Raw genomic sequence first — 27,375 nt, 5'->3', positions numbered from 1 at the left:
CTTTTGAGGGGCAACAATGATTTTTTGAGAAAAATAAATCTGGGTCAATGGGAACTAAAAATATCAAACCTCTGACCTAATGCTTTTGTAAAAGTATAAAAGAGAATCATAAGCTTGAAATAAACAGGCAGTCCAAGAAAAATGAGAGGCTGCCTCAGTTTCTCTCGCTGACACCGCCCACCCCTTCAGGTTGAATCCCCGGCTGCTGGAGCTGGACTCTGGCAGGCCAGGGTCTCTGGGTGGATGGGCCTGGCTCACCCCTCTGCTTCTTCAAAGGTCTTGTTACTGAACGCAGGTCTGTGTGCCCGACACATGGTGAGGTTGAGGCTTGCAGCAGAGAAAGGTTTATTGTGGTGCCAAGCAAGAACAGGTGACTCATGTTCAAAATCCCTTAAATCTCTGGATGGCTTTGGGGGGAGTCTGCAATAGGCAGAATTTGGGGAGAGGGCTTTCTCATAATTGGTTGGTGGAGAGGTAGCGGTGGTGCCCTGGGCACCTGTTAGGCTGGGACCTTAGTCCTGGCGGAAAAGCTCAAGAGACCCTGCCCCAAGGCTGTAGTTTCTCAACCGCCCCTCCTTGGTTTGTGTGTCCTGCCCTTCCCAGATTAGCAACCATTTGAACCTGACCTTTGGAATTCAGGAGAGGTTTTAGGGGACTGAAGGAAGCCTGTTTCCTACAAGGAGAAATGGAGGACCTGGAAAGGATTTTTCTGGGAAGGGCCCTACAGGGTGCAGTTCATTTTCCATCCCTGCCCCTCCTTTTTTAACTTCTCCATCTTGAGAACAGGTATCGGACAAAAAAGGGAATAACATTTTGTGTAGAGAGGTTAAGCGTAGACTTGGCAGAGGAACTTGGTTTTACGGGAACTCGGTTTCTGTCCGGGTTTGCTTCCTGTGGCCCTCTCGCTAGGGGCTGCCTCCAAGCCAAGGGCATCTGGGGCAGAGGTTCCAGGAGACCACCGGGGCTGTCCCCCACCCCACCAGAGAGCTCCAGTACAACTCTGCCCCCTCCCCTCCCCCCCACCGCAGAATCTTCCCCCTCAAGGCAGCTCAGACACTGCAGAGAGCCCTGGCTGGGGGTGGGGGTGTGGATCCTGAGCTGTGTTGGAATTCTCAGGGTGGACTTGCTGGGGCCCATGTGAGGAAAGAGGAGAGACTGCATCTTGAAGCCTGTCATCCATCTTAAAGACAGGATGTGACCTGGGCCTGAACCCTGCCCAAGAGTGAGGACACCATTGCTAGTGAAAACCAGGTCTCCTGGAGGCCTCCCTCCCTACACGTGACAAAGGGACACTAGTGGAGGCCAGGCTGCCTGTTAGGTTAACCTCGGAGATACCCCCTGGTGTATAGTCATTGTTCCCCCTTCAACCTTCATCGTTGGTTCTCCCAGCACCTACTTGTTGTAAAACTCAATCACACGCAACAAAGAGGTTGCTAACATGTAACCAGTCACATAGTGGGGGGTACGAAACGGGGCCTCTCAGAAACATCAGGATCCTTGTTGGGAACTGATCCCCGTTGGACCTGCTGGCGTAGTAAACTGTACTCCACTGTCCTGAGTGTCCTCCGAGGCGTGTTTTTGACTCCAGATTCCACAACAGAATCAGAGGGAACTGAGATAAGGTGCTGAGTCACACTCCCTCTACGGCCTCCAGGGAAAATCCCCAGGAAATGGCCAAAGTGCCACATAAACAGAAGGGAACAGGAGCCAGGCCTCTGCCCTGGGCATTGAGCACTCCACCTGGGAAGGGGCTTGGGGGTGGGGGGAAGCGTGGCTCCCAGCCCTGACCCTCCCTGCGGGCTCTCACTCCGGCCTTTGAACCCCTAGGCCTTATCTCTGCCTAGTTGGCAATCTGGGGAAAGGGGCAGACCCCAGGGAGCCAGTCGCCTCCGCCCAGGCAGGTCTCAGGGCAGCCTTGCCTTCTAGAGGGAGTGTTTAGGTGGCCCCTTCCATACCTGATTGGACAGACCCCTCTGTGGGGTGTGGTTGGGGTTGGGGAGGAGAAGCTCCAAGACAGCTGGGAGCCCAGGCCTCCGGACTCTGTCCCAGTGTCCCCTGCCACCCAGGGCAGGGCACCTGGCTGAGCAGGAGCCAAGGGCTGAGTTCAGGCACAGTCCTGCCCCTCCCTCACTGCAGGGGAATCTTGGTGGGCCCTGAGGGGGTATGGGGAAGTGGCGGGCTTGAGAAGAACCTGAGGGTTCCTGGACCCCTGGGTCAATTAGGAAGGAAGCTGGAAAGATGCAGGCCCCCCTCACACAGTTGTGAAGTCCACGGGCTCTAACTATCCCTTTTCCTATCCCACCGTGCCACGGCCATTGGGCTGGCCGGAGCTGAGCCACCTCATCCTGCAGTCTTCGGGCCTGGACAGCTTCAGGGAAGAGGTCTCAGCTCACGTCTGATCAGCCCCCCAGGTCCCGTGTGCAGGCCTGAGCCCACTGGCAGGCCTCCGGGCCTCAGCACCCCTCTACGTGGGCCCACATTTCTCTGCTTCATGTTTGCCCCAGCCCTGCCTTCCTAGCCCAGGGCTGCCAGAACATGTCAGCAGCTTCCCTGCACACCTGCCTGTCCCCCGCCCAGTGCTGGGCGGACCCCCAGGTCCCTCCTGCATCAGCCCATCCAGCAAGCACCAGACGCCCTTGTTCACTGCATGATATTCACAGCAGCCCTAGAGCCCATCCCTGGATGGAGATATAATGTGCTCTAGACATTTTTAAAATGTGGTCTGGATCATCATTCTCCATCTTTGGCTGCAAGGAGTATAATCAACCTGATTTCGGTGTTGACCACCTAGTGATGTCCATGTGTAGAGTCTTCTCTTGTGCTGTTGGAAGAGGGTGTTTGCTATGACCAGTGCGTTCTCTTGGCAAAACTCTATTAGCCTGTGCCCTGCTTCTTTCTGTACTCCAAGGCCAAATTTGCCTATTACTCCAGGTGTTTCTTGACTTCCTATTTTTGCATTACAGTCCCCTATAATGAAAAGGACATGGTTTTGGGGGTGTTAGTTCTAGGTCTTGTAGGTCTTCATAGAACAGTTCAACTTCAGCATTACTGGTCAGGGCATAGACTTGGATTACTGTGATATTGAATGGTTTGCCTTGGAAACAGAGCATTCTGTCATTTTTGAGATTTGATCCAGGTACTGCATTTTGGAGTCTTTTGTTGACTATGAGGGTTACTCCCTTTCTTATAAGGGATTCTTGCCCACAGTAGTAGATATAATGGTCATCTGAGTTAAATTCACCCATTCCAGTCCATTTTAATTCACTGATTCCTAAAATGTCAACGTTTACTCTTGCCATCTCCTGTTTGACCACTTCCAATTTGCATGATTCATGGACCTAACATTCCAGGTTCCTATGTTAACAAGACCAGGAGCTGACTGTGGCTCAGATCATGAACTCCTTATTGCCAAATTCAGACTTAAAATGAACAAAGTGGGGAAAACCACTAGACAATTCAGGTACGACCTAAATCAAATCCCTTACAATTGTACAGTGGAAGTGAGAAGTAGATTTAAGGGACTAGATCTGATAGATAGAGTGCCTGATGAACTATGGAATGAGGTTTGTGACACTGTACAGGAGACAGGGATCAAGACCATCCCCAAGAAAAAGAAATGCAAAAAAGCAAAATGGCTGTCTGAGGAAGCCTTACAAATAGCTGTGAAAAGAAGAGAAACGAAAAGCAAAGGAGAAAAGGATAGATATACCCATTTGAATGCAGAGTTCCAAAGAACAGCAAGGTGAAAAAAGAAAGCCTTCCTCAGTGACCAGTGCAAAGAAATAGAGTAAAACAATAGAACGGGAAAGACTAGAGAGCTCTTCAAGAAAATTAGAGATACCAAGGGAACATTTCATGCAAAGATGGGCTCAATAAAGGACAGAAATGCTATGGACCTAACAGTAGCAGAAAATATTAAGAAGAGGTGGCAAGAATACACAGAAGAACTACACAAAAAAGATCTTCATGACCCAGATAATCATGATGGTGTGATCCAGAGCCAGACATCCTGGAATGTGAAGTCAAGTGGGCCTTAGGAGGCTTCGCTACGAACAAAACTAGTGGAGGTGATGGAATTCCAGTTGAGCTATTCCAAATCCTAAAAGATGATGCTGTGAAAGTGCTGCACTCTATATGCCAGCAAATTTGGAAAACTCAGCAGTGGCCACAGGACTGGAAAAGGTCAGTTTTCATTCCAATCCCAAAGAAAGGTAATGCCAAAGAATGCTCGAGTGAGTGAGTGAAAATTGCTCGGTCACATCCTACCCTTTGCAATCCCATGGACTGGAGTGCGTTGCCTTTTCCTTCTCCAAAGAATGGTCAAACTACTGCACGACTGCATTCATCTCACACCCTGCTGCTGCTGCTGCTGCTAAGTCGCTTCAGTCGTGTCCGACTCTGTGCGACCCCATAGATGGCAGCCCACCAGGCTCCCCTGTCCCTGGGATTCTCCAGGCAAGAACACTGGAGTGGGGTGCCATTTCCTTCTCCAATGCATGAAAGTGAAAAGTGAAAGGGAAGTCACTCAGTCGTGTCCGACTCTTAGCGACCCCATGGACTGCAGCCTACCAGGCTCCTCCATCCATGGGATTAATGTTCAAAATTCTCCAAGCCAGGCTTCAACAATATGTGAACTGTGAACTTCCAGATGTTCAAGCTGGATTTAGAAAAGGTAGAGGATACCAGAGATCAGATTGCCAACATCCGCTGGATCATGGAAAAAGCAAGAGAGTTCCAGAAAAACATCTATTTTTGCTTTATTGACTGTGTGGAGCACAACAAACTGTGGAAAATTCTGAAAGAGATGGGAATACCAGACCACCTGACCTGCCTCTTGAGAAATCTGTGTGCAGGTCACGAAGCAACAGTTCGAAATGGACATGGAACAACAGACTGGTTCCAAATAGGAAAAGGAGTACGTCAGGGCTGTATATTGTCACTCTGCTTGTTTAACTTATATGGAGTACATCATGAGAAATGCTGGGCTGGAGGAAGCACAAGCTGGAATCAAGATTGCTGGGAGAAATATCAATAACCTCAGATATGCAGATGACACCGACCTTATGGCAGAAAGTGAAGAAGAACTAAAGAGCCTCTTGATGAAAGTCAAAGAGGAGAGTGAAAAAGTTGGCTTAAAGCTCAACATTGAGAAAAGTAAGATCATAGCATCTGGTCCCATCTCTTCATGGCAAATAGATGGGGAAACAGTGACAGACTTTATTTCAGTGGCAGACTTTATTTTTTGGGGCTCCAAAATCACTGCAGATGGTGACTGCAGCCATGAAATTAAAAGACACTTACTCCTTGGGAGAAAAGTTATGACCAAACTAGACAGGATATTAAAAAGCAGAGACATTACTTTGCCAACAAAGGTCCATCTAGTCAAGGCTATGGTTTTTCCAGTAGTCATGTATGGATGTGAGAGTTGGACTACAAAGAAAGCTGAGCGCCGAATTGATGCTTTCGAACTGTGGTGTTGGAGAAGACTCCTGAGAGTCCCTTGGACTGCAAGGAGATCCAACCAGTGCATCCTAAAGGAAATCAGTCCTGAATATTCATTGGAAGGACTGATGCTGAAGCTGAAACTCCAATACTTTGGCCACATGATGCGACAAACTGACTCATCAGCAAAGACCCTGATGCTGGCAAAGATCGAAGACAGGAGAAGGGGACAATGGACGATGAGATGGTTGGATGGCATCACCAACTCAATGGACATGAGTTTGAGTAAACTCCAGGAGTTGGTGATGGACAGGGAGGCCTGGCGTGCTGCACTCTGTTGACATAAAAAAACAAAACAAAACAAAAAAAGATGTACAACTTAAGAGTTGCGATCAAGTTTTATTTGGAGCAAAATGAGGACTGCAGCCCAGGAGGCAGCATCTCAGCTCTGAGAGACTGCTCCAAAGTGGCAGTGGGGGAAAGTCAATATTGATGAAGGGGGAGTTCAATACTATGAAGCACTCATTTTACAAAAGGTTTTTTGTTAATCATGAGGATCTGATGTCACCATGAAGGAATTTATTTAGTGCTTCTCTGGATGTGAGGAGATGCAAGGACTGAGATAATAAAATCTGTTCCAAAAACATCTAACTATCTAAAGACCAGTCCCACCAGATTCTCTGGAGCACAGAGTGCCTCCCTCCACCCTGAACTCTCTCGGGGGGTGTTGAAGGTCTACAGCTATAGGGCATGGGGTTCAATCTCTGTAGAGGCAGATGGCAAATGCCTTTGCTCTTCAGTCGTTGGCAATTTTCTTGTAAGTACCAATTTGTAGTTAACAAGTCCATGGGGTTGCAAAGAGTCGGACACGACTGAGCGACCAAACTGAACTGACTCTTCACACTTAGAGGTCTCTAGAGTTTTCAGAATCCAGAATGGTAGGTGGAGGTGGCAGGAGTAGTGGGGGCCTGTGAGAAGGGTTCTGGAGACGAGTGGAGGCAATGAGACCCCAAGGACCTCCCTGGCCCTCTGCCCCTTGGGCTCCCTAGACAGCAGGGCTTTGGGGCTAAGGCTCACCCACTCTCACAAGGTCACTGGGAGGAGCCCTGAAGGCCAATCTAGTCTCGGGCGTCCCCAGACTCAAGCCCGAGTGCAATTCCTGAGTTCTCTCCCCACTGCTGTCTCTGGACCCGCAGCAGAGACTGTGGGCACCACACACAGCACAGTCCACACTCACAACGTCAGCCCCCCAGCTGCCACCCTGCTCTCACACAGAGACACACACACACATGCGTGAGCTCTGCTCCCCCAACACATACACATGGCTCTGAGAGCCTTGCTGGCATCCAGGACTCCTGGGTACAATCCTAAGCCCTCACTGGCCAGTCGCCACCCCGCCTGTCTTCCTGCACCCCTCTCCTCCTTTTCCAGCAACCTTGCTCATTCCCCTCATCCTCTGCTCACGCTGAGTCCACAGGAAGCGCACCTCCACACTGCCCCCTCGAAACACCACTTTACCTTGTTGCCTTTAGAAGCCATATACGAAGAAGAACCACTAAGAAAATGTTACAGTAAAACTGGCCTGTCCCTAGTCCCAACGCCATAGGTGCTGAGACTAACCCACCTTGGCACCCAGAGCCTTGGTCTCTGGTTTGTTGCTGTCTGTCTGAAGGGCACGGATGTGAACAGCACAGGCCTGAGGCCCTGGAGCAGGCACAGGGAGCAGGGGGTGCTTCCCCACCAGGCTTTGGGTGAGGCCAGTCCAGGGGTTCCGAGCTGTCCACTGCTCCTGGGTGAGGACTGCCCTTGGCAGCTGTCAGCTGGGACTCCAGTGAGCCCTGCACGAGGACGGGTCCTGCTGCAAAGGTGTGAGCCTGCCCCAGCTGCCCGTCTCCAGGGCCGGGAGATACTGCTGGGGCTGTGGCCAGACCGCCAAGCCCAGGCAGCACAGCCTCCTGCTCTCAGACTGGGGGTGGCTGTGGCCGGCAGATTTACTCAGCCCTGCCTGTGTGTCAGACTGTGCCCACCAGAGAGGTCAATGCCTGCTCCCAGGGCCGAGAGGACAGACAGGGAAGGGCTGGAGAGGGAGGAGTGCCCTCAGCAGCAGGTCAGAAAACAGCTTTATTGGGAAGAGGGGACTCCAGACGCCATGAACAGACAGACGGGTGGTCGTGGAAAGCAGGTGTCCGGGGAAGCAGGAACCATGGCAGAAGGCGGGCCTGGGGAGCCAGGGCTCAGGCATGCAGGAAGCGGTTGAAGGCGTTGTAGGCCGACTCCAGGTCGAAGAGCATCTGGCGCACCTGGGAGTCATCCAGCTCATCTGAGGCCGACATGCCACTCAGGGTCTGCAGCCTGCAGGGCACAGGGTACAGCGCCTGCCTGTGTGTGTGGTGGTGGAGGGGGAGGGCTATGGGGCTGGGGGGTGTGTGTGTGTAAGGTTATGGGGCTTGGGGTGGGGGGCGGTGTCTGGGGGGTAAGGCTATAGCACTCGCGTGTGTGTGCAGTGGTGGAGAGGGAGGGCTATGGGGCTGCAGTGTGTGCGTGTGTGTGTTTGTGTATGTATATATGTGTATGTGGAGGGAAGGACTATGGGGCCAGAGCGTGCGTGCACGCGTGTTTGTAGCTATAGACCCAGGGGGTGTGTGCACAGGGGAGGGGGCTGGGGCTAGGGTTGCGGGCCCTGGAAAGCGACAAGCACTCACCACTGGCTGACCGTCTGGCGGCCCTCGAAGTCAGGGGGCAGGTGGCTCATGCGGTGCATGGTCTCCATCAGCTCCCGCAGGTCAGGCTGGATCTAAGGGAACAGCGCCCGCTGGGTCCCGCCCCGCTGAGCCCGGCTCCTCAGAACCTCCCCTTCCCTCTTCCCCCTGCCCAGGGCCGCACCTCGTCCATGGCTCGGATCTCCAGGCGCAGCTTGTCCATCACCGTGATAAAGAGCTGGGAGCGAGTGTGTGTGCGTGTGACTTCCCGGACCCCCGGCTCAGACCCCCGACACCCTGGTTCCTCTGCAGAGAGGGGCCTGGGGCCGCCCCACCCAGCCCCTTGCTCGCCTTAGCTGGAGGATCACTTGGGCCTCCCCCCACCCCCGCCCCCCCCGCCACCCCCACCCATTCCTACAGCCAGGGGGCTACTGGGTAGGAATGCAGGACACGACCCACGTAGGCCTGGGACGGGGCGGAGCCTCGCGGTGGCCCCCCAGCCCCCGCCCCGTGGACCCCCGCGGCGGTTCGGGGCATGCGCACAGGGCCCGCACCGAGACCACGTCCGCTATGCAGCGGTTCAGGTTGCCTTTGTCGTCCTTGATGGTGATGGGCCGGTCCTCCTTGATCCTCTCCATAGCCAGTGGGCAGTCCAGCTGAGGGGAGGATCACGGCTGGGCCTCACAGGGCAGCCCGGCCGCAGCCCCGGGGCCCCTACGCCTGCCCCCGTCCCTCGGGGTGAAGGAGTCGCTCACTCACGCGAAATTTGCGGCAGAATTCATCAATGGAGCTGATTTCTGAGCCCTGGACCTGCCGGAAGGCCGCCTTGTACTGGACCAGGAGTCGGGAGCAGGCTGCGGTGTACCTGGGGGAAGAGGCCAGGCTGCTGCCCGCAGTGCCAGGCCAGCGCCTCTGGGTCCCTTCTAATTATCCTCTGCCCTTCCAGACACAGGGCAGCTCGCATGGACAAGACGTTAAGGGCCAGAGACCGGCCATGGGGGCAGAGGCTTCCTCATGAAGCTTTGAAAGGTGCAGGGGGTGGGGTGGGGTAATGCCCCAAATGTGGCTGCTACAGAGGACCAGTCTGGACTTTGCAAGTTGGCTCCGCAGGTCCCAGCCAGGTCCCTGAGCCTGTTTCCTGGGCTGTGTTGGCTATGCCCCCACATGGACAGCTCACAGTGCTGCTGCGGGGCACGACCGCACTAGACAAAGACCCCACATACCTCCGGGCTGCCAGGCCTGGCCAGCAGCTCCCCACGGACTGACTGCCCGAGCCCCCAGCTCTCCTTCAAAGCGTTCTCACTGATGAGGTCCCGGGGAGCGGGGCGGGGCCAGAACCCTGGAGAAAGCTGGGCGCAGCCGCACCCACGTGGGCACTGCCCCCGGACTGCCCACCCTCCCTCCCCACTGAGCACCTGGCCCGGGAGGCCAGAGCTGAGCTTCCGAGGCTGGGCCAGCGGTGCAGGGAGGTGGGCTCTCACTCGTTGGGGGTGACGCAGTCCTTGATGTACGCCTTCTCCAGGGCTTGCATCGTCTTCACCACCGCAAACAGCTCCGCCATGTTGTCGTACCTGAGGGGGCGCAGACTTCAGGCGTGGCTGCCCAGGCAGGAAGCTGAGGGCCCGAGCACACCTGCCAGCCCTGCCTGGGTGCCACTGAGGTGGAGCTCTTGGTCTGGCCGCCTCCTCACCCCACCCCGAGCAGAGGCTTCTGGGGACCTGTTTCCCTGGGAAGATCCCCAGGGTGGGGGAGGCAGGCAGCCTGGGGCTGGACTCACTTCTCCCGCTCACGGGCGTTCTTGTACAGCTTCACTTCCTGTCGGGAGACCAGGCGGAGGGTCGGCCAGCAGCACCAGTGAGGCTGCGGGGCCCCAGTGAGGACCACGCAGATGAGAACCACAGTTGACATGGCCAGGAGGGTGCCCACCACTCACCTCATACAGCTCCGGCTTGTTTCCAGGGGCTGCGACAGAACAGGCAGAGTGGAAAGTCACCCCAGCGAGCCTGGCCACCACCCTGGCCGTAGGAACTTCAGTCCCAGCCCCTCTTAGTCTGCAGGGGACCTGAGCAGAACATAGGCCCCCCTCACTCTGAGGGGGACCCAAGCAGAGCACAGGCCTCTGGGTTCAGGGGCTGCATGCTAGGCCTGGTGCTCCATTCCACTCCTGTTGCTCAGCTACTGCCCCTATAGCTGAGTGACCACAACTTACTTATGATGTGGTTGTGGGTACACAATGTCTGTCACATGCTTTGCAACCATCCTCCTGGCCTGGGGACTCCGGGATACTTGAGACACCCTGAAGTCCAGGCACACTACAGCTGTCATCTCTGCGTCCAGCTGACCCCACTTGGAGGAGGTCTTTGGGCCCCTGGCTACCCCCTGGGACCTTGTTGTGTCAGACGTTATAGCCTGCTGGCAACCCCTGGCCTCTGCAGGTTGAAAGCCTCGGCCGTCTGGGTCCCTGGGCCCATCATGGACCATACTCACCTCCCATGCCAGGAGTGGCTGGGATCCCGTGAAACATCCTGCCGGCTCTGAGTCAGGTGACCAGGAAAGAGAGGAAGATGCGGCAGCCACTGGAGGAGTGACCTGCAGAAGAGAACACACGACACAACCTCTTAAAAGACAATCCTGAGCATATCTTCACACAAGAATAAATTTGGAGGAGCAGACCAAGGGGGGTTGGGGTGAACTTTCTGTGAGGACAGTCCGGAGGATGATAGAGGCAGAGGGGAGTGTGTGTCGGGGGGTGGTTTGTCAAAGGACGCACCACTCACAGGCAAGAGGAGTCTGGGCTTATCCTGGTGCAGCGAGCTGGAGTCACTGGACAATTGGAGACAAGTCCTCGGGGACCCAGATGGGCAGTGAGCTGAGCAGACAGTGGAAGCAGGAGCCCTGCTCACTTGAGAAGTTGATGCAGTGGCTGGGGCGAGGTTCAGACGTGCTTTGGAGATGGACCCACCAGGTGCAATGGAGAATTTTAAAATGTGTAAAAATTAAAAACGACTCAAGAACGACATCCGTATTTTCAGACCAAAGGCACCATGACCGTCAGATGAGCTGACACGGAGACGGTAAACAGAGTAGGTGTCAGATGAGCTGACACGGAGACGGTAAACAGAGTAGGTGTAGAGAGTAGGTGGGTGTACTACGGTTTGAACGTGTGGGCTTTGAGAAGCTCCGCAGGCTCCAAGGAGGCTGCAGAGGCGCCTGGAGGTCAGGGGAGAGGCCCGGACGGGCAGCCTGAGCCTGTGGCACTGAGCGGGTGGGTGGCGCCCCACTGGAAATGGCTGAGGGTGAACCAAGGTAGCGAAAAGACAGCCTATGCTGAGCCCCGGGACCCGGCGCAGAGGCAGTGCAGCGGGAAGGCGGGATGAGGCCTGGGGGACGAGGCTGGGAGTTCAGCTGGGCGCGGCGGGGGCGGGGCAGGGACACACAGACCGCTCAGCAACCGTGAGGCGGTGGGACGGCCAGGAGCAATCAGGGGCTCGGCTGTGGCCCTACAGCGGGACCCCAGCAGCCACGAAAGGGGAGCTCCGCGGCCACACGCTGAGCATCGTCACCCTGCACGAGCAGGGCGGCGAGCTCCCAGAGAAAGCCCGGCGAGCGCAGGGCGCGCAGGCCCGGGAGACGGCCTCAGACCCCGGAAGGAGCCAGGAGACCCGGGGGCCCGGGACACAGAACTCCGAGAGGGAACCGAGGAGCAGGGATGCAGAGGACCCTCCGCGGCGTGGCGAAGACGGTGGGTTTTGGTCAGACCGCCTTTTCCGCCCGTCCCTTGCCCGGAATACCTGGACCGCCTCGCAGGTCCCAGCGACGGCGCGAGGGCGGGGCGCACCTGACGTCTGCTCCCGCGCCTGCGCGCCAGGCCCCGCCGCCTGCGCATGCGCACGCTACACCTGCGCCAGGCCCCGCCGTCTGCGCCTGCGCGCTGGCTACGTCCCGCCCCCTGAGAGCTGAGGCTGCGGGTGAGTCTGTCCCTGGGACAGAGGGAAGGAAGCTGCGGATAAGTGGCTTTGCGTTCCCCTAGAGGGCCTCTAAGCGGCCAGCTCTGCCCTTGAAACCGCCCCACAGGGTTAACAGAAACTGGTAACAGAAACCTTAGAGCTTGCCTTACCGCTTGATAAGAAGCCCGCGGTAAACAAGGACCTACTGTATAGCGTGGGGAATTATGCAGTCTCTTGTAATAACCTATAATGGGAAAGAATCCGAAAAATAACGTGTGCATACACACATATAAGAAACTGAAGTAACACTGCAAGTTAACTGTGTGAAGGTTTGCCGCCCTTCCGACTATGCAGTCCATGGAATTCTCCAGGCCAGAATACTGGAGTGGGTAGCCCTTCCCGCAGGCCCTCCATTTGTAGCCTGTCTTCACGGATCGAGGTTGCTTTCATTGTTGATACAAAAGCTTGCATGCACGACGCTAAAACTGGCCCTGTTCCGGGGTCCAGCGAATGACCTCTTGCCTTCAGAGCTCCACCCCATCATGTGCCACCATTTTTAACGTGTGCCATTAAGAAGCAAGTAATTCAGATGTGCCTCTGCAGAACAGATGATCTCACCTCTTCCCTGCCTCCAAGGTTCTCTCCCCACACCTAAAATCATCCTGCTTTTTGTGGGGGGCACTGAGGCTTGTGGGATCTTAATTCCCCTACCAGGGATCGAATCTAGCCATTGGCTGTGAAAGTGCAGAGTCCTAATCACCAGGGAATCCCCCCAACCTGTTTCTTTATACTGTAATGTCGCAAGCCCCTCGCCTTTGAGGAAGCAAATATGAGACCTGTCCTGCCATCACCTTGCTTGGCTGCCTTGTGAATAAATCCTTCCTCTGCTGCAAACCTTGGTCTCTGGGTTTTGGCTCGCTGTTTCCTGGGCAGACGAACCTGCTCCAGTAACACCCTCAGTTCCTGTGGGCTCTAAGCTTTACAACCCTGCCTTCCACCTCCCACTTGCCTTCCAAGGAGCAACAGCAGAGAGGGGTGGAAGCAGCAGTGGCTTCTTTATTAGAGGCCTGGGCAGGGCACACCATGGGGCTGGCCAGTCAGAGGTGCCTGAAGAAGAGCTTGGGGCCCTGGTCCAGGGTGCACACTTTGGGGCCCAGCTGGCTGGGCAACAGCTGGTGCAGGGCATTCCGGTCCTCAGCGGAGAGACGTCTGGTGCACAGCTGCAGCTCCTGCAGCTGCGCCACAACCTTGTCCCAGAGGTCCAGGCCCAGGGGGCCCTGGACAGCACAGCCTGCAGAGGGGAGGCAGAAGTCAGCCTTGGGGAGCTGCTCCTGGCAGGATGCAGCAGGAGTCCCGCGGGAGCCAGTGGGGTTTGTCTCGGGTCTCACAGGACTTTTTTCTTTACCAGTGTTGCCCTAGGGACGATATGCACTTCCCCTGAGGCCCCGAGGGCTGCAGTGAGGGGCATGAGCAAAGCCCAGGAGAGGCCAGATCATTCTCAAGGATGGAGGGTGCTCTCCCAGAGGCTGCCTGGGACTGCAGACCCCTCCCACAGCCAGTGGTCAGGCAGGAGGGAGGTCAGCTCTGAGACACTGCATTCACATCTGTGCCTCTGACAGTGTCTGATGATGTCTCTGTCCATAAGATGGACCCAGCATGGCTTCTTGGGAGTCTCAGAACACTGAACTGCCAATGCTCAATCCTCAGAGACCACAGAGTACCCAGCAGGGGGCTTGGTGAGAGCCTACAGGTGCCAGGAAGCCAGATGTGTGGGTAGCGGCCCCACAGCTGAGTGAGGGGTAGGTCGCCCACCAGCCTGCCTTCAGGAGGGCCTTCCTGAAGAACCAGCCTGGCCCTGTAGGGCAGTAGGCGAGGAGCAGGAAGAACCCAGGGGTCCCCAGTGTGCACACCCACCCCCAGCCCTGGTTCTCCTGGAGGGCCAAGTCTGGTCTGCCCTGCTCCCAGCCCAGCAGGACGCACCAGTTCACCCAATGCACCTCTCTGGGGTCGTTCTCAAGACGGGGTCCTGCAACAGGTGTGGCCAGAGAACCACCTAAGTCAGGCCACAGGCCTAGATGGTACGGTCAGGGCGCCCTGGCCAGAAGCAGAAGGGTCCCTCGGAGGCAGGTATTGCCACTCTAGGCTGACCTCCCCTCCCTCCCTCTGGACAATAGGAATGAAAAAGTCCCTGCGGCAGTGGGTCCCCCAGCCATGGTCTTGAGGGTCGGGCTGACCACGCTGGAGGCAGAGGCCTACGCTCCTCCCGCCCTGTGGTTTGAGGGGTGAGGCTTGCAGCTGCCTCTGGGCATGCTGGGCACTGTCCTCCACTTGAGCACCCAGGGGCCCCAGCTCCACTCTGCAGCCTGGCTAGTGGCAGGACGGCCCCTTCAGAGGAGGCACCTGGGCCTCAGGCAAGTTCCCAAGCAGGGGCTGTGTCACCAGCTCCAGTTGGGCAGCTGCGGCCGCCACACCCAGAGCTCACCTGACAGGCCCAGGAAGCTGAGGCCTTGGGGCCGCTTTTGGAGGGTAGACAGGAGCTCCTCCAGGCCAGCACTGCTGACCTCAGGGTTGGCAGACAGGTCCAGCGAGACCAGTGAGGGGCAGAGAGGGAGACATCTGAGACAGGGCAGAAGCCTGGGGGTCAGTTTCCGTCATGAGGGGAAGCTGCCCCAGGTGACACCAGACACTCCTGAGAGCCACTGAAGCTAGAGGCCATGGCGCATGGGTGACAGGAGGACCCAGCGGAAGGATGTGAGAGCCCGAGGGAGGCAGGTCGTGAGGCCCCAGCCTCCCAGCTATGCGACCAGACCCGCAGGGTAGTGGCAGCGTTACCTGCTCAGAGCTCTCACATCTTTGTCGCCCAGGTGGTTTGCTGACAGGCTCAGGTGCTCCAGGACGCAGCCTTCCTAGACATCAGAGAGGGACACCTGCCCTCCCTGCCTCCCAGTAGAGGCCCTACACCCAGGGCGCCAGACACCGCCCCCATCCCTTGAGAATGATGGAGTGAAGCATGCCTGACCCCCGAAGCCAGAGGGGGCGGCGTCTCCCAAAGTCTGCAGGTCAGAAGGAAATGCTTCTACCCAGAGGAGTGGCTCATACTTGGCACACCATGACGTGATCTCAGTAGACCCGCGCCACCCAGGCGCCTTTCCTGTTGGCCAGGACCTCGGAACCCGAGGCAAGCAGGTCTAGAGAAGGAGTTCCCCACCCCTGTTCTCTCCCAACTTGCACCCTCTCCCAGCTCCCCCCCCCCCAGTCCTGGGGGTCAAAGTGTCTCTGGCTTAGTGCCCCCTTGAGCGAGTACCTGGCTCAGGTAGTGAACCACAGGGTCCGTGAGGCCGACGTCACTCTTGCCAGTGACCACAGAGCTCAGCTCCAGGCGCAGGAGGCTGTGTGCCGGCAGGCTCCCCAGGACTGGGCCCAGGGCAGTGGGGCCCAGGCCATTGTAGGACAGGGACAGTGTCTTCAGGCACTTGGTGTCTATATGAAGGCCAGAACCTCCATCAGGTTCCTCCCTGTCCCCAGGCCTTGGCCCAGAGCCCCCGTGACCCTTGGGAGGCTGTCACTGTCTCCGAGGTTCTATGTACTGGGAAATGGGGTCTCGGCCCAGGGTCTCACGCTGGGGAGGGGGCAGCACCAAACTCCTGAGCTCAGTTTCTTCCCACCACTTCTGGGTACCCGACCTGTCCCTACTCATGCCAGGGTGGCCCCAAGACTGGTACACCCACACATGGTGGGGCAGGGCTGGGTGGGGGCACTCCGTCTACCACCCAAGTCCCAGCCCCTCCTCCCCTCTGCTGCGCTCCCAGCTCTGAGCCCCACTTCCTAGCTCAGGCCTCCGTGGAAAACCTCCTGGAGGATGCTCAGTTTCCCGCCTCTTGGTGCTGGGACTGCGGGTGGAATCGTCTCCCACAAACAGAATGCTCAGAGCCGGGGAGCAACAGGGCTGGGCCTGCAGTATATGTAGCTGGGACTGGGTCTGGGTCCTGGGGGGCTGCCCAGGCCAGGCAAGCCACCCCCATGTCCACTCACATGCTCCCGAGAGCCAAACTGGTGCCCTGGTTTGAGGCTCTCTGAACCCCTGGGGCCGGGGAGTGGATGTGCCAGCAGCTCACCTTGGAAGGCACTGCCCAGGGCCACCTGATGGCTCAGGAAGAAGCCGGGGCCAAAGCCACAGGCCTGGAGGTGCAGGGTGCAAAGCACGGGGCAGGCCCGCAGGATGGAGGCCAGGGCCTGGCCACAGCCATCCCCGAGGGGGTTCATGCTCAAGTCCAGCTCTTCCAAGTTCTGTGGGAGACACAAGGCCCCCAGAGGGTCTGGTGTTTGCCACCTGAATCTGGGCGCCGGCCAGTGCTCTCAACCGCACCTCCCCACCAGGGATGGGCTGGATGTGGACACTCAGATGCTGCTGTTCCCCGTTCCTCTTACCTGCAAGGTGGTCTGCCCCAGGAGGCCCGCAGCAAGCTGGCGCAGGCCTTCAGGGCCCAGGTGGTTAGAGGACAGGTCGAGGAGGGTCAGGCTGGGCACGGTGTCCAGAGTGGCCAGCAGCTCAGCAACACACCCATCCCCCAGCCGGTTCCCGGCCAGGCGAAGCTCCCGGAGTGCCGAGTGCAGCTTCAGGGCCCGCAGCAGCGGCGTGAGCTGGGCCTGGCGCAGTGCCAGGGAGCAGGCACTGAATGTGGGGGCTGAGCCCTGGTGCTCCACGGCCTGTAGCACCTGCTGGTGCTCCCCTGGGGAGGGACATGGTGTCACCAGGACAGGTTCCGCCTGTCCTGCCCTGGGAGTCAGTGGTGGCCAGTCAGGCGGCACCCCGCCCCCTGCTCCAGCATGAGCTCCAGGGCAGCTCCTGGGGCCCCAAGGCATGCTGCAGAGCCAGGGTGCGTGGTGCTGACCCACCTCCAGATGGAGCCACCTCCTGCCCTCACTACCTACACCCTAGGGGGCCGCTAGGTAGGGGAGGAAACCCTGAGGCCAGATGTGGCGGGGGGACCCCGGTCAATGCCTGGGGTCCTGAGACTGAAGGCCGTGGGCCTGGTCTAGTTCTCTGCCCAGGTCTCTGCAGGGCTGCCTGGACCCTTACCTTGCTCCAGGGTCTGGCAGGCCCGGCGGTAGCGGTCCCTCAGTGGGGGGAGGTCCCACGAAGTCACCTCAGCCAACACCTGGCGAGCAGCAGTGGTGAGTGGCCCCGACCCGTCCTAGACGACGCCCCCAGCTCAGGGCCCTGGCTCTGGCCACTTACCTCCTCGTTGCTCTGCAGCACGTCGGGGATGGGGTCCTGAGGGGCCAGCAGGGCCCCCTCTTTCTGCAGGGAGAGCCGAGGCAACAGCCCGGAGGCCTGGTAGTGACGCTGGGCGGCCTGCTCAGCCAGCCAGGCCACGGAGTGGGCCTCCCTGTGCGGGCACGGGTGCAGGCTGAGTACAGGCAGGTTCTTGCCCTGCCACCTGGGGGTGCGCAGCTCCTCCCTCTCCTTCTGTCCGCCTGCGACGTGCACAACGGGGCACCTCTGGGCCACTCCTAGGGATCCCAGGGCCTGGCGGACCACTCGGGGCCTTCCTGAGCCCGTGCCTGCCGGCACCTCCCCGCAAGCAGTCCCCCAGGGGCAAGGGATAGGGCCAGGTGGGCTCTCATCACAGGTCTCATCTCAACAAGGGCCCTCTACTGCCCCCGGGCACCACCCCCAGCACAGAGCCCACGGAGGCACAGCGAGCTGGGCGCCGGGAGGAGACACCTTACCGGTGTGGAACGGGAATGAGGAAGAGGTTGTCCTGAACTCGAACTCGGACTCGGATGGGAGGGGGCAGGACCTGACCCTAGGGGTGGGGGCAGGGAAGAAGGGGCTGAAGCCAGGAGAGACAGGCCCCTGCCCGTCCTCTCCCACAGCCTGGGTGGCACTCTGCCCCAGGTGTGAGCACCCACCGGGAGGTGGCCTGTTGTGGGGTTTTCTCCAGTGGGCGCCACGACCCTGGGGACGTCGGGGCTCCGTGCAGGCTCTGTGGCCTGGCTGTTGGCTCTGTCTGCTCTGACCGGCGTGCTCCAGCTCTCGAGATAGGGCAACCGGCTCTGCCGGGCCTGGGCCCGGGGCCTGCGTGCCGTGTCGCTGCCTGGGCCGGAGGCACGGTGTCTGCCGCCATCCCCACTGCTCTGGGGGCGGGCTGGGCAGCGGCCCCGGTGACCAGGGCTCATTGGGAAGTCTTCCTCCAGCCAGTCCCCGGCCAAGCACTCCTCCTGAGGGATGAGTGCCGCTTGGGGGATGGGAATCTCGCTGGGCCCTCGCAGTGGACTGGGGCCCAGGCGGCAGGTCTGGGCACTGCCCACTCCACGGATGGCCTCCCGGTAGGCAGCCCAGCTGGTACTTGTTGTGGCTGCCTCCCTATCGCTGGCAGGCCCGGGCATCGGGGCCTTGGTCTGCAGTGATGGGCTGGCGTGCCGGGGCCTCTTCTGGGTGGGCTGGGACGGGCCAGCACTGTCCTCGCCCTCTGAGCTGCTACTGCTGGCCACTTTGTGCCTGCTCCTCCGAGGTCTGGCCACAGTGGACACTGCCAGCCCCTGGGACACTCTGGTGCTGGCTTCACAGACCTCTGGGGTTCCTGGGCAAGGACTTGAGGGAGGAGAGGTCTCAGGGTCAAACAGATGGTTACTTGGGAGGGTCTGTGGAGCCTGGGAGCTGTGGGGAGCTGCGGAGAGAGCAATCTCTTGTGAGACAGTGCCTGGCACATGACCGCCACCCTGGGCCCAAGACTCTCAGGCTAAGGAGCGGAATCCCCAAGGGCAGAGGAGGCCCTGCTTACCTCGACCCAAGGAGGCCGCTTGGAGCAGCCTCCCCATGGCAGCTGCCTTCTCCTGCGTCTCACTGTCCAAATCCTTGCCGTATAGCTTCACCCACTGCTGCAGCGTCTCCAGCGGGTTGTGGCCCTGGGGGTACCAGTTGGGCAGGGTTGGTGGCACTAACTCCACCCACCGCTGCCCACGCCCTCCTGGCCTGCGTCCACTCACCTTCCTGGTGCGGAGGGTGACAGATGCTCCTCGCTCGATGAGCAGCTCAGCCACCTCAAAGTGGCCACAGTTGAGGGCATCATGCAGGGGTGTGATGCCGTCACAGCCCTGGCCGCCTGGGTCATCCACCGCAGCCCCGTGGTCCAGCAGGAAACGGACGATGTCTGCGGACAGGTGCATGAGCTGGCTCCCAGGCCCTCTCTCGGGAGGGACACATTCCCTCTCCCCATCACAGGCCAGAACCCCCGTCCCATGCTCACCCAGATGCCCGTAGTTGCAGGCCTCGTGCAGGGGTGTCCAGCCACAGTAGTCCCGAGGGTTTAGGGGGTGGCCCTGTGACCAAGAATGGGAAGGAGCCTGGCCCCGAGTGCCCCCACCAACCTAGCCTTTCCCTGGCACTGAAGCCTGCAGAAGGCGCCACGGGCGCACCCCTCAGCCTGGCCTGGCCCAGATCACAGAACAAAGAGATGCTCCCTACAAGGAGGGACAGGGTCCCCAGTTCTGGCTCTGGCCCTCCAGCCCTGCCCTGTTCCCTGGGGAGACAGCCCAGTCTGTGGGGGCGTTGCCTACCTGCCTCACCAGGTCCTGGGCGCGGCCCAGCCTGCAGGGGGGTGCCTACCTGTCTCACAAGGTCTTGAACGCGGCCCAGCTGGCCCTCGATGCACGCTCGGTGCAGCAGCGTCTCTCCCACGTCGTTTCGCCGGCTCCACTGTGGGCACAGCCCAGGACGGGGGCAGAGGCGTCAGGGGCTGGATGGCACCAGTGACCACAGAACGGTCACTGTCCTCAGCCCGCGGTCCTCACCTTGTTCACCCTCTGCCGGCCCAGGCAGCCTCGTAGCTCCTCATCCTCCTCCAGTGGCGGGGACGCGTCGGCTTCGTTCTCTGTAGCAGAGCCAAGCCCGCCACCCCATGTGAGCTGGTCCCTGTGCCGAGGCCTCCTGAGCTGAGACTGCCCGTGGGTCAGTCTCCCCCAGCCCCAGACCTCCGCTATTTCTTTTCCAGGTCCCGCCCTCGATGAGAGCAGCTGACGCCGGGCGCAGGTGTCCTTCACTGTGCGACACCTGTGTGCGCCCACCCTCCCAGCACCTGCTTCTCCACCGTGGGTGCCTCTCACCCAACTGCTTAGTGGACAGCATCCCTCTTCCACCTGCTGGGTGCCCAGCTGTTCCCTCCTCAGGAGTCAGAAGCCCGTGAGCTGGCCCCAGCCACCCCAAGCAGGCGCCAGGGAGCGAGCCTCACCACTCTCGGAGAGCTCCAGCTCCGTGGCCTCCAGAGCATCGTCGTCCTCCTCGTCCTCCTCGTCCTCCCCGTCCCCCTCGTCCTCGTCTCCAGCCGCTTTCAGTTCCTGCAGCCTGGTTTCGGTGCTGGGGGCCTCCTGGGGCTGCAGCCTCAGCTGTACAGCATGGAGGTGCTGCAAGATCTGCCTCTGAGGAGAGGGGGCACCCAGCTCAGGGCCGTGGGCGAGACAGGGCCGCGGACAGTCAGGCTCCGGGGAAGCTGTGTGCGGGATCCCAGCGTGGGTGGGCAGGCGCTCCCCACCTGCAGCTGGGGCTGCCCGGCCAGCTGGGCGCAGCCAAGAGCCTTCTGGAAGCACAGCGCCAGCACCTCGTAGGCGTCGCCAGCCTCCTCACGGGACAGGGCAATGTTCAACCAGGTCTTGGCCTCCTGGAGGAGAAGCACAAAGTTGACGGCTGTGGCCCCCGCTGCCAAACACGAGATGGAGGGTGGCCGCCCCGGGGGTGCAAGGCCCCCGTGCTCAGGGTGGCAGCCCTGTGATGGAGCCTCAGGCAGGACGGGGCCATGACTGCTCACCTCCAGGGGGTTGCCCTCCTGCAGCTTCAGTTCCGCTTCGTAATGGTGCACAGCCTGGCGGTGGTCCTTCATGTCCCCCAGGGTGGCAGCCAGGGACACGTGGATGACGGCCAGCTCGGGCCCCGGCCTGCTGAGCAGCTCTGCAAAGCGCAGCTGGGGGGCAGCTGCCGTCAGGCCAGGGCTGTGCCACCCCCTGTAGCCCCTGCCATCCGCCATGCCCGCTTGGCACACACCTGCTTCTGGTAGGCTGCAGCGGCCTTGGGAAAGTCGCCTGCCTTGGAGAACAGGTCCCCCAGCTGCTCACAGATGCCCATGGCAACCTCGGGGTCACTCTCCTCGGACTCCTCTAGTCGCTGCTGCAGCTGGACCACCGCCAGCACTGCCGGAAAGAGCCTTATGCAGGGATGGCCAGTGCGGGCCTGACCCAGCTCCAGCACCCACCACACCCAGCCTCTGCTCACCCCCAGTAAGGGGGTGGTAGGAGGGGCTACCTCGTGGGGTCACAGCAAGAGAACCAACCAAGTTCAGCACAGGTTAGGGACTGGCCTGTGGCAGGGATGCAGGCAGGGGCCCTGGTGACCACTACTTATCAATGGAGGACACCGGGCCACTTATCAGTCCCACTAGGCCATACTCCCGCCATTAAGCAGGACATTTTTTGTCTTGGGTCTGCCAGTGAAGATGCTGGCTTATGAGCAGACACCAGCCTCCTGACCACCCAGGGTGCCTCCTACACTCCTTGCTGAATGGAGGCTCAGAGAACCGTAAGACCCCTCCTAACCGGAAGTGGAGAGGATGGGCCTCTCCTGATGGTGCCCCCTCCCCAAGGACGCATACCCTGGCCTCATCTGCTGAAAGAAGGAGCCCTCCCTACCCTGTCTTGGGGGGTCGAGACCCCAGGGCTCCTTCTAGGCTCACCATACTTCAGGGTCCGGCAGACTGAAGCTTTCTGCAAAGGCTTCTGGGAGCCGAGCCGATAGGCCTTCTTCAAGGCTCTCTTGGCAGCCAGGAAATCCCCAAGGTCTAGGAGGACCTGGGGGGCAAGGGAAGGTAAGCCTGCAGGCCCCCGAAGGCCCAAGCCCACCCGAGGGCCGAGCCCAGGGCACCTGCGAGAGCAGCAGGCAGCACTCGCTCTCCAGGAAGGCCTGCTTCAGGACGCGCGCGCACTCCCGCGCCCCCTCCAGACAGCGCATGGCCTGCGAGTGCTGCCCCCGCCGCCAGTGGATGGCCCCCAGGTTGTAGCGGGCTCGAAACAGGTCTTCATACAGGTGGTTCTGCCTGTGGGGGGATGGGGCTGTCGGTGCCCGGGGCTTCTGCACAGGGACAGCAGAGCAGGCACCCACGGACCCCACCGAGGGCTCCGGCCCCACAAAGTCAAGCCAAGCCTCTGTTCCCAGGAGACTGACGGGGCACAGGGGTGAGCCAGCTGGCTGCCCTCGCCCTGGCCACTTCCTCCAGGGGCAGGAACCCAGATCCCCCTGGGGCCTGGTGGGGACTTACTCGGCCAGGAAGATGCTCTTCTTGAAGTAGGCACTGCACAGGGCCACCTGCTGCAGGCTCTCGCAGGTGAGGCCCAGGTTGAGGTAGATTCGGGTCCTCATCTCACTCAGCTCTCGCTTGGGCAGTGAACCTGGAAGACACCCCTGCAGACACTCAGTGCCCCACCCCCATTTGGGGTCTCCGGCCTCTCCCTGACCCTCCTCTAGCCTCTCCCTGTAGGTGCCAGGGGTTCTGTTGCAGATAGAGTGAAGGGAATAGAGCAAAGGCAGCCAGATCTGAGGTCAGGAGGAGCACGGGATTTGCAGGGCCGCAAAGTGGGGGGTGTGGGTGTGGGTGGCTTCTGAGAGCCAGTCTCAGCCTCACAAAGGGAGGAACCTAGACAGGAGACCCATCACATGGGCAAGGAGGCTGTAGCCTCTTCTCCCTGCAAAGCACAGGAAGCCAAAGTAGGGGAGGGCGAGGCCTAAGGGCAGTCACCCTGCAGCTTCTCATCCAGGATAGCCAAGCTTTTCTCGAAGGCATCCTGTGCCTGCTGCAAGGCGTCCTGGGACTGGTGGTGGTCATAGATGTCCAGGTGGGTGCGGCCAATGGTGGCCCAGGCCCTCTGCTGCTCAACGTGGTTGGAGAGGGCACACGCTAGCTCCAGGTAGCGGTGCTGGTGCTGGAGGCACAGAAGAATGGCCACTGTGAGCCAACCCCCACCGCAAGCAAGCCCCACATGTCCCCCAAGCCCCCAGGTGCAGGCCGAAGCCAGGCTGCACACACACTGTTTCCTCTGTGCCAAGCGCTGCCTGTGGGGACGGTGGCACCACATGCTAACCATCCAGTCACACGAGGAGAGACTGACTGGGAGTCATTGGTGCTGCGGGAACACAGAAGCCAGGGCAGTTCTGTGTGGATAAAAGGTCTGGAATCCCACCCAGCCAGCCCCCGGTGATTTCAGCTCCAGTAACATGTTCATCAGTGGTTTCTGGAGCCACGCTCCCAGGAGAGGCTGTGGTGCATGCATCCAAGGACCAGGTGACCACTGCTGGTGCAGGGCTCTCTGAAGCTGAAGCCGCATCGCACCATGTCCCCCTCTTCCCTCCAGCCAGAGGCCTGGACGGCAGAGACCTGGCAGGCTCTGCCCCCAGGAGACGCAAACCACGGAGTGTTGACTGTGGCCAGCGTGGGGGCGGGCCGGTCTCCGCCCACCTGCAGGGCAGCCGAGTAGTCTTCCATCTCCGCCAGCCGCTCTCCGATTTTGCGGTGGGCCACGGCGCAGCCCAGGGGGTCGTCGGTGGTCTCCAGGAGCTGCAGCTCTTGCTGGTGCTCTCGCAGTGCCTCCGCGTAGCAGCCTGGGTGGGCGGGACAGGCTTCAGTCAGACTGAGCAGTGGGCCAGGGGAGCAAGGCCAGTGAGATGGCGGCCGGCCGGTGCTCAGGAAGCCCTCACCCCTGGTCCTCCCAGTCCCAGGCCCCTACGGCCCCTACTCCACCTCACGCACCATGGCTGGCCAGGAGCTCCCCTAGCTGGTGGCAGACAGAGGCCTCCTCCCGCAGCTGGCCGCTCCTCTGGGCCTTAGTTTTGGCCTTGCTCAGCTCTGCAGAGAGAATAACGAGGCCTGAGCGATGAGCCTCTCCGCACGGGAGGGCCAGGGCCGTCTCCAGCCCCCGCGCTCGGGCGCTTTTCTCTGGACTCACGGCGAAGCTCGCGCTCCAGGCTCATCCTGTAGTCGCCGCGCCCGGGGTTCCGGACTTCCCGCGCTCCCTGCTGGCGCGGCGGCCCCGCCCTTCCTGGCCCCGAACGCAGGCCCGGTCCTGCTGCGGAGCATCTCGGGAAGTGTAGTCTAGGCGCCCAAAGCATCCTGGGAGTTGTAGTAGGGCTGCGCTAGCGCTCGAAGCGTGGAAGGCGCCTTCAGCCCCCGGGTCTTCTGCGCGCGGAGCCCGGGTCCCGCCCCACGATCGCAGCGGCCCTTGGGGTGAGGTCTCCCGGGCTCCCGCCGCTTGCTGCCGCTGTTCTGGACACCTGCGCGACCTGGTCTGAGGAACGCACTGCCCTCGCAGGGGAGGAGAGGAAGGCCTCGGGGACCACGGGCACTTGGGCGCTCGGATCTGTGTCCCCGCAGAACCCGCATCAGCCGCGAACGTGCCGGAGTCCTCACACGCGGGAACTCCGACCTCCAGTGCTGCCGGCGGGAGGGGGGGGGGGGTTTGAGTTCCAAAATGAACTGAACTTCTCAGTGTGCTCGACGGTTGTGTTCCTGGAAAACTCAGCGTGCGCTCGTTAAAACTGCAAAACCGTCGTGTGCTGAGAGGTAAAGGGGGCAGGATCCGAGCCTGGAGCGCTGTGGCCTCAAAGCCGGGAGATCCGGGGCGTGGGGAGCCCTGGCGACCTCTAAGTGCCCGTCCTGTACCCCACGCCTGGAGAACCAAACACCTGCTAGGCCGTGTGGCTCTGTCCCCGCTGCCACTGCGGGTCCCTGGGCCCTAGGTGCCAGGGCTAGCGCCCCAAAGGCCCTAGAGGAGGTCTGGAAGGACTGGGAGGCAAATGTAATGAAATGGGGCTTCCCTGAGACCGTAAAGAATCTGCCTGCAATGCAGGAGACCTGAGTTTGATCCCTGGGTCAGGAAGATCCCCTGGAGAAGGGAATGCCTATCCATTCCAGTATTCTTGCCTGGAGAATTCCATAGACAAAGGAACCTGGCCAGCTGTAGTCCATGGGGTCACAAAGAATCAGAAATGGAGTCAGACCCAATGGGGTAAAACTCTCAGCCAGTGGATGGGCAGCAAGGCCTGTTGGGGAGGGAGCTGTATAGAGGGCTGCTGGTCCTCAGGTCCAGGGAAGGTTGCCCAGGGCCAGTGGGTGGCTGCAGGGGTGGGGTGAGGCTGAGCTTGGGGAGCTGCAGGAGGGCCTACTCTCAGCCTCCTTGAAGGGTGTAGGGCTCTCCACTGCCCCCCACCGTCCCCAACATGGATCCCAGGGACAGGAAACCAAGGTGGCTGCTTGGCAGGTGGGCTGTGAGGTTCCAGGGGCACAGTGAGATGCAGGGTGGGGATGGGGGAGTCAAGTCGTGGGAACAGACTGTCCCAGCTGAACAGGGTGTCTCCCAACACCTCTGTGCCTCCAGCCCTCCAGCACCAGCATCCATAGGGCAGCTCAGGTTCTGGGCCTGATCCCATTTCATAGAGGACCCAGCTTCTCTAGCCTTGGCCTTCTGCACCCGTCAGACAGGGATGCGCATCCAAGGCACTGCCAGCCAGAGCTGGGGGCCTGGGGTGAGGAGACTGCAAGTTGGGGCCAGCCTCAGCCCCTGGCTGGGAGACCCATCCGTGAGGCTGTCTTGTAAGGAAATACAAACAAAACTTGGCTTGGAACTTTTTAAAAACTATAGAGACAGAAAATATCCAAAGAGATTATAGACCACAAAAGCAACATAGTATGTTGTAAAAATACCTCTTGACTCCTTTTTTTAAAAAATTATTTTTTATTATTTTTGTAAATGTCTCACTTTGGGCTGAGAAATGTAGTGTTTAAAAGGAAGTGGGTGAGAGGGGGAAGTGGGGCTCGACCTGTGCCCCCAGGCCTGCCCCCGCATCTGCTGAGGTTGCGCCCCCACATCTGCTGAGTTTGCACCCCCACCTTCACCAGCTCAGGATGCTAAGATGGACTGGGATCCTGGAGACAGACCACTGGGGCCTTCTCCTTTCTAACAACATGACTCGGACACCCTCCAGTAAACCAGTGACTCCTGGTGAGATGCCACAAGCAGGTTCATGGCACCAGCCTCCATCGGTGGCCAAGAACACTACAGTGTCCCAGGGTGCCCATCTCCACAGGCTGTAAGGCTCAGCTGCTGAGGTGACTGTCACAGGGTGTGGCTGTGGGATAGATTAGTAGTCTCGGGCACCCCTACGGGGGGAGCCTTGCCTGGGCACCAGCCTCCCCCGCCCAGTGCTGGCTCGCAGGCCGCTGGAGCTCCTGGGCTGTGCCCCTCCGTGCACAGCTGACCTGGGGGGGCAAAGTGCCGCTCCTCCTGGCCCTCCCCACACACGCAGCATGGCTCTCCCGGCCTTGGTTTCGCCCCCGTCACACACCTTCACCTGCCCACCCAGGCGGCCTGGCCCTCTGCTACCTCAGCTTCACACAGGCACCCACACACACACAGACCAGGTGAGCCTGCCCTGTCCTGCCTCCCCCCCCCCAACATGGTCACTTCGGAACCCACAGAAAGGGTGTTTGGCCCCAAAAGACCTGAGATGGTGTCACGGCACCATTCCACACACAGGAGATGCAGCCTGCGTGGACCTGAATGTCCTCACCTGTGCCCACCGGCAGGTGCAGGCAGCCCTGGAGGGCAGTGGGACCACAGCAGGGTGTGGCTGGGAGTCTTTCTTTGTGGAGGGGAGGCAACACTGAGTCGGCCTTGCAGGAGTCGTCTCCCGCCAGCACCATGCCCTGGGTGTGGAACAGGGGAGCCCTGGGCCTGGGAGAGCTGCCTTGGCCACTAGGAACTGGGCTCAAGCTGTACCCCACAGCTCCTTCACCCCTCTGCTCAGCTCCCACCAGAGGGCCAGGAGAGAGCAGCCCCCAGAGACAGGCCAGGGTGGCCCTGCCCACCAAGCCTGAAGTGGGGGCCAGGCCACCAGGCGCTGCTCCAGGCCCAGGTGGGCTGGCCTGCGGGGAGGGAACCAGCTCTTTGGTACTGAAGCTGTGAGTGCGGGGAGCCTGGTCTCAGCAGGGCCCGCACCCGCTTCAAGAGCAGGCCTCGGGGTCCCAGGCAGGGCTCCTCCCCCCGTGAGGCCCACAGGCCTGCACCTCGGGGGGCCACCTCCCTAGAGGAGGAACCACCTCCCTGGGGAGGAACCACCTTCCTTGGGGAGGAACCACCCTGCCCAGCGCTGACTTCCACTGGATGCAGGACCAGCGGATGGTCCCTGAGAGCAGTCTGGGGGCAGCTGGACCACTCAGACCCTCAGCCAGCCAGGCCTGCTCACTGCC

General features: G+C 60.0%; 2 protein-coding genes across 9 annotated transcripts; both read right to left on the bottom strand.

Moving 5' to 3' along the window:
* Positions 1-7,544: 7,544 nt before the first annotated feature.
* VPS28 (VPS28, ESCRT-I subunit) lies at positions 7,545-12,022 on the bottom strand. 7 transcript variants are annotated; one of them, XM_027560596.1, is made up of 11 exons: positions 11,933-12,014; positions 10,919-11,085; positions 10,629-10,730; positions 10,075-10,103; positions 9,919-9,956; positions 9,623-9,712; positions 8,901-9,006; positions 8,696-8,797; positions 8,326-8,379; positions 8,145-8,236; positions 7,545-7,794 (listed from the first exon to the last, which is right to left on the bottom strand). In XM_027560596.1, exons 3-11 carry the CDS (start codon positions 10,663-10,665, stop codon positions 7,677-7,679), a joined length of 666 nt encoding a protein of 221 aa, XP_027416397.1. In that variant the 5' UTR covers positions 10,666-10,730; positions 10,919-11,085; positions 11,933-12,014; the 3' UTR covers positions 7,545-7,676. The 7 variants fall into 7 exon arrangements, with proteins under 7 accessions (XP_027416397.1, XP_027416398.1, XP_027416400.1 ...); XM_027560597.1 differs by having other exon boundaries at positions 10,912-11,085; positions 11,933-11,990; XM_027560599.1 differs by lacking the exon at positions 10,919-11,085 and having other exon boundaries at positions 11,933-12,022.
* Positions 12,023-13,118: 1,096 nt separating this feature from the next.
* TONSL (tonsoku like, DNA repair protein) lies at positions 13,119-24,185 on the bottom strand. Of its 2 annotated transcripts, XM_027560407.1 has the most exons (26): positions 24,077-24,185; positions 23,881-23,976; positions 23,590-23,732; positions 22,873-23,056; positions 22,396-22,525; positions 22,002-22,173; positions 21,814-21,928; positions 21,129-21,274; positions 20,896-21,048; positions 20,623-20,748; positions 20,323-20,509; positions 19,886-19,965; positions 19,701-19,790; positions 19,342-19,414; positions 19,082-19,245; positions 18,877-19,000; positions 18,005-18,762; positions 17,822-17,898; positions 17,328-17,478; positions 17,169-17,247; positions 16,517-16,818; positions 16,204-16,375; positions 15,393-15,568; positions 14,921-14,994; positions 14,571-14,704; positions 13,119-13,379 (listed from the first exon to the last, which is right to left on the bottom strand). In XM_027560407.1, the coding sequence occupies exons 1-26, from the start codon at positions 24,099-24,101 to the stop codon at positions 13,186-13,188; spliced, it is 4,125 nt and encodes a 1,374-aa protein (XP_027416208.1). In that variant the 5' UTR covers positions 24,102-24,185; the 3' UTR covers positions 13,119-13,185. The 2 variants fall into 2 exon arrangements, with proteins under 2 accessions (XP_027416208.1, XP_027416209.1); XM_027560408.1 differs by lacking the exon at positions 22,873-23,056.
* Positions 24,186-27,375: the final 3,190 nt, after the last annotated feature.

This window comes from Bos indicus x Bos taurus, chromosome 14 (genome assembly GCF_003369695.1).
Source record: "Bos indicus x Bos taurus breed Angus x Brahman F1 hybrid chromosome 14, Bos_hybrid_MaternalHap_v2.0, whole genome shotgun sequence".
NCBI lineage: Eukaryota > Metazoa > Chordata > Mammalia > Artiodactyla > Bovidae > Bos > Bos indicus x Bos taurus.
This window is presented reverse-complemented; position numbering and strand designations above follow the sequence as displayed.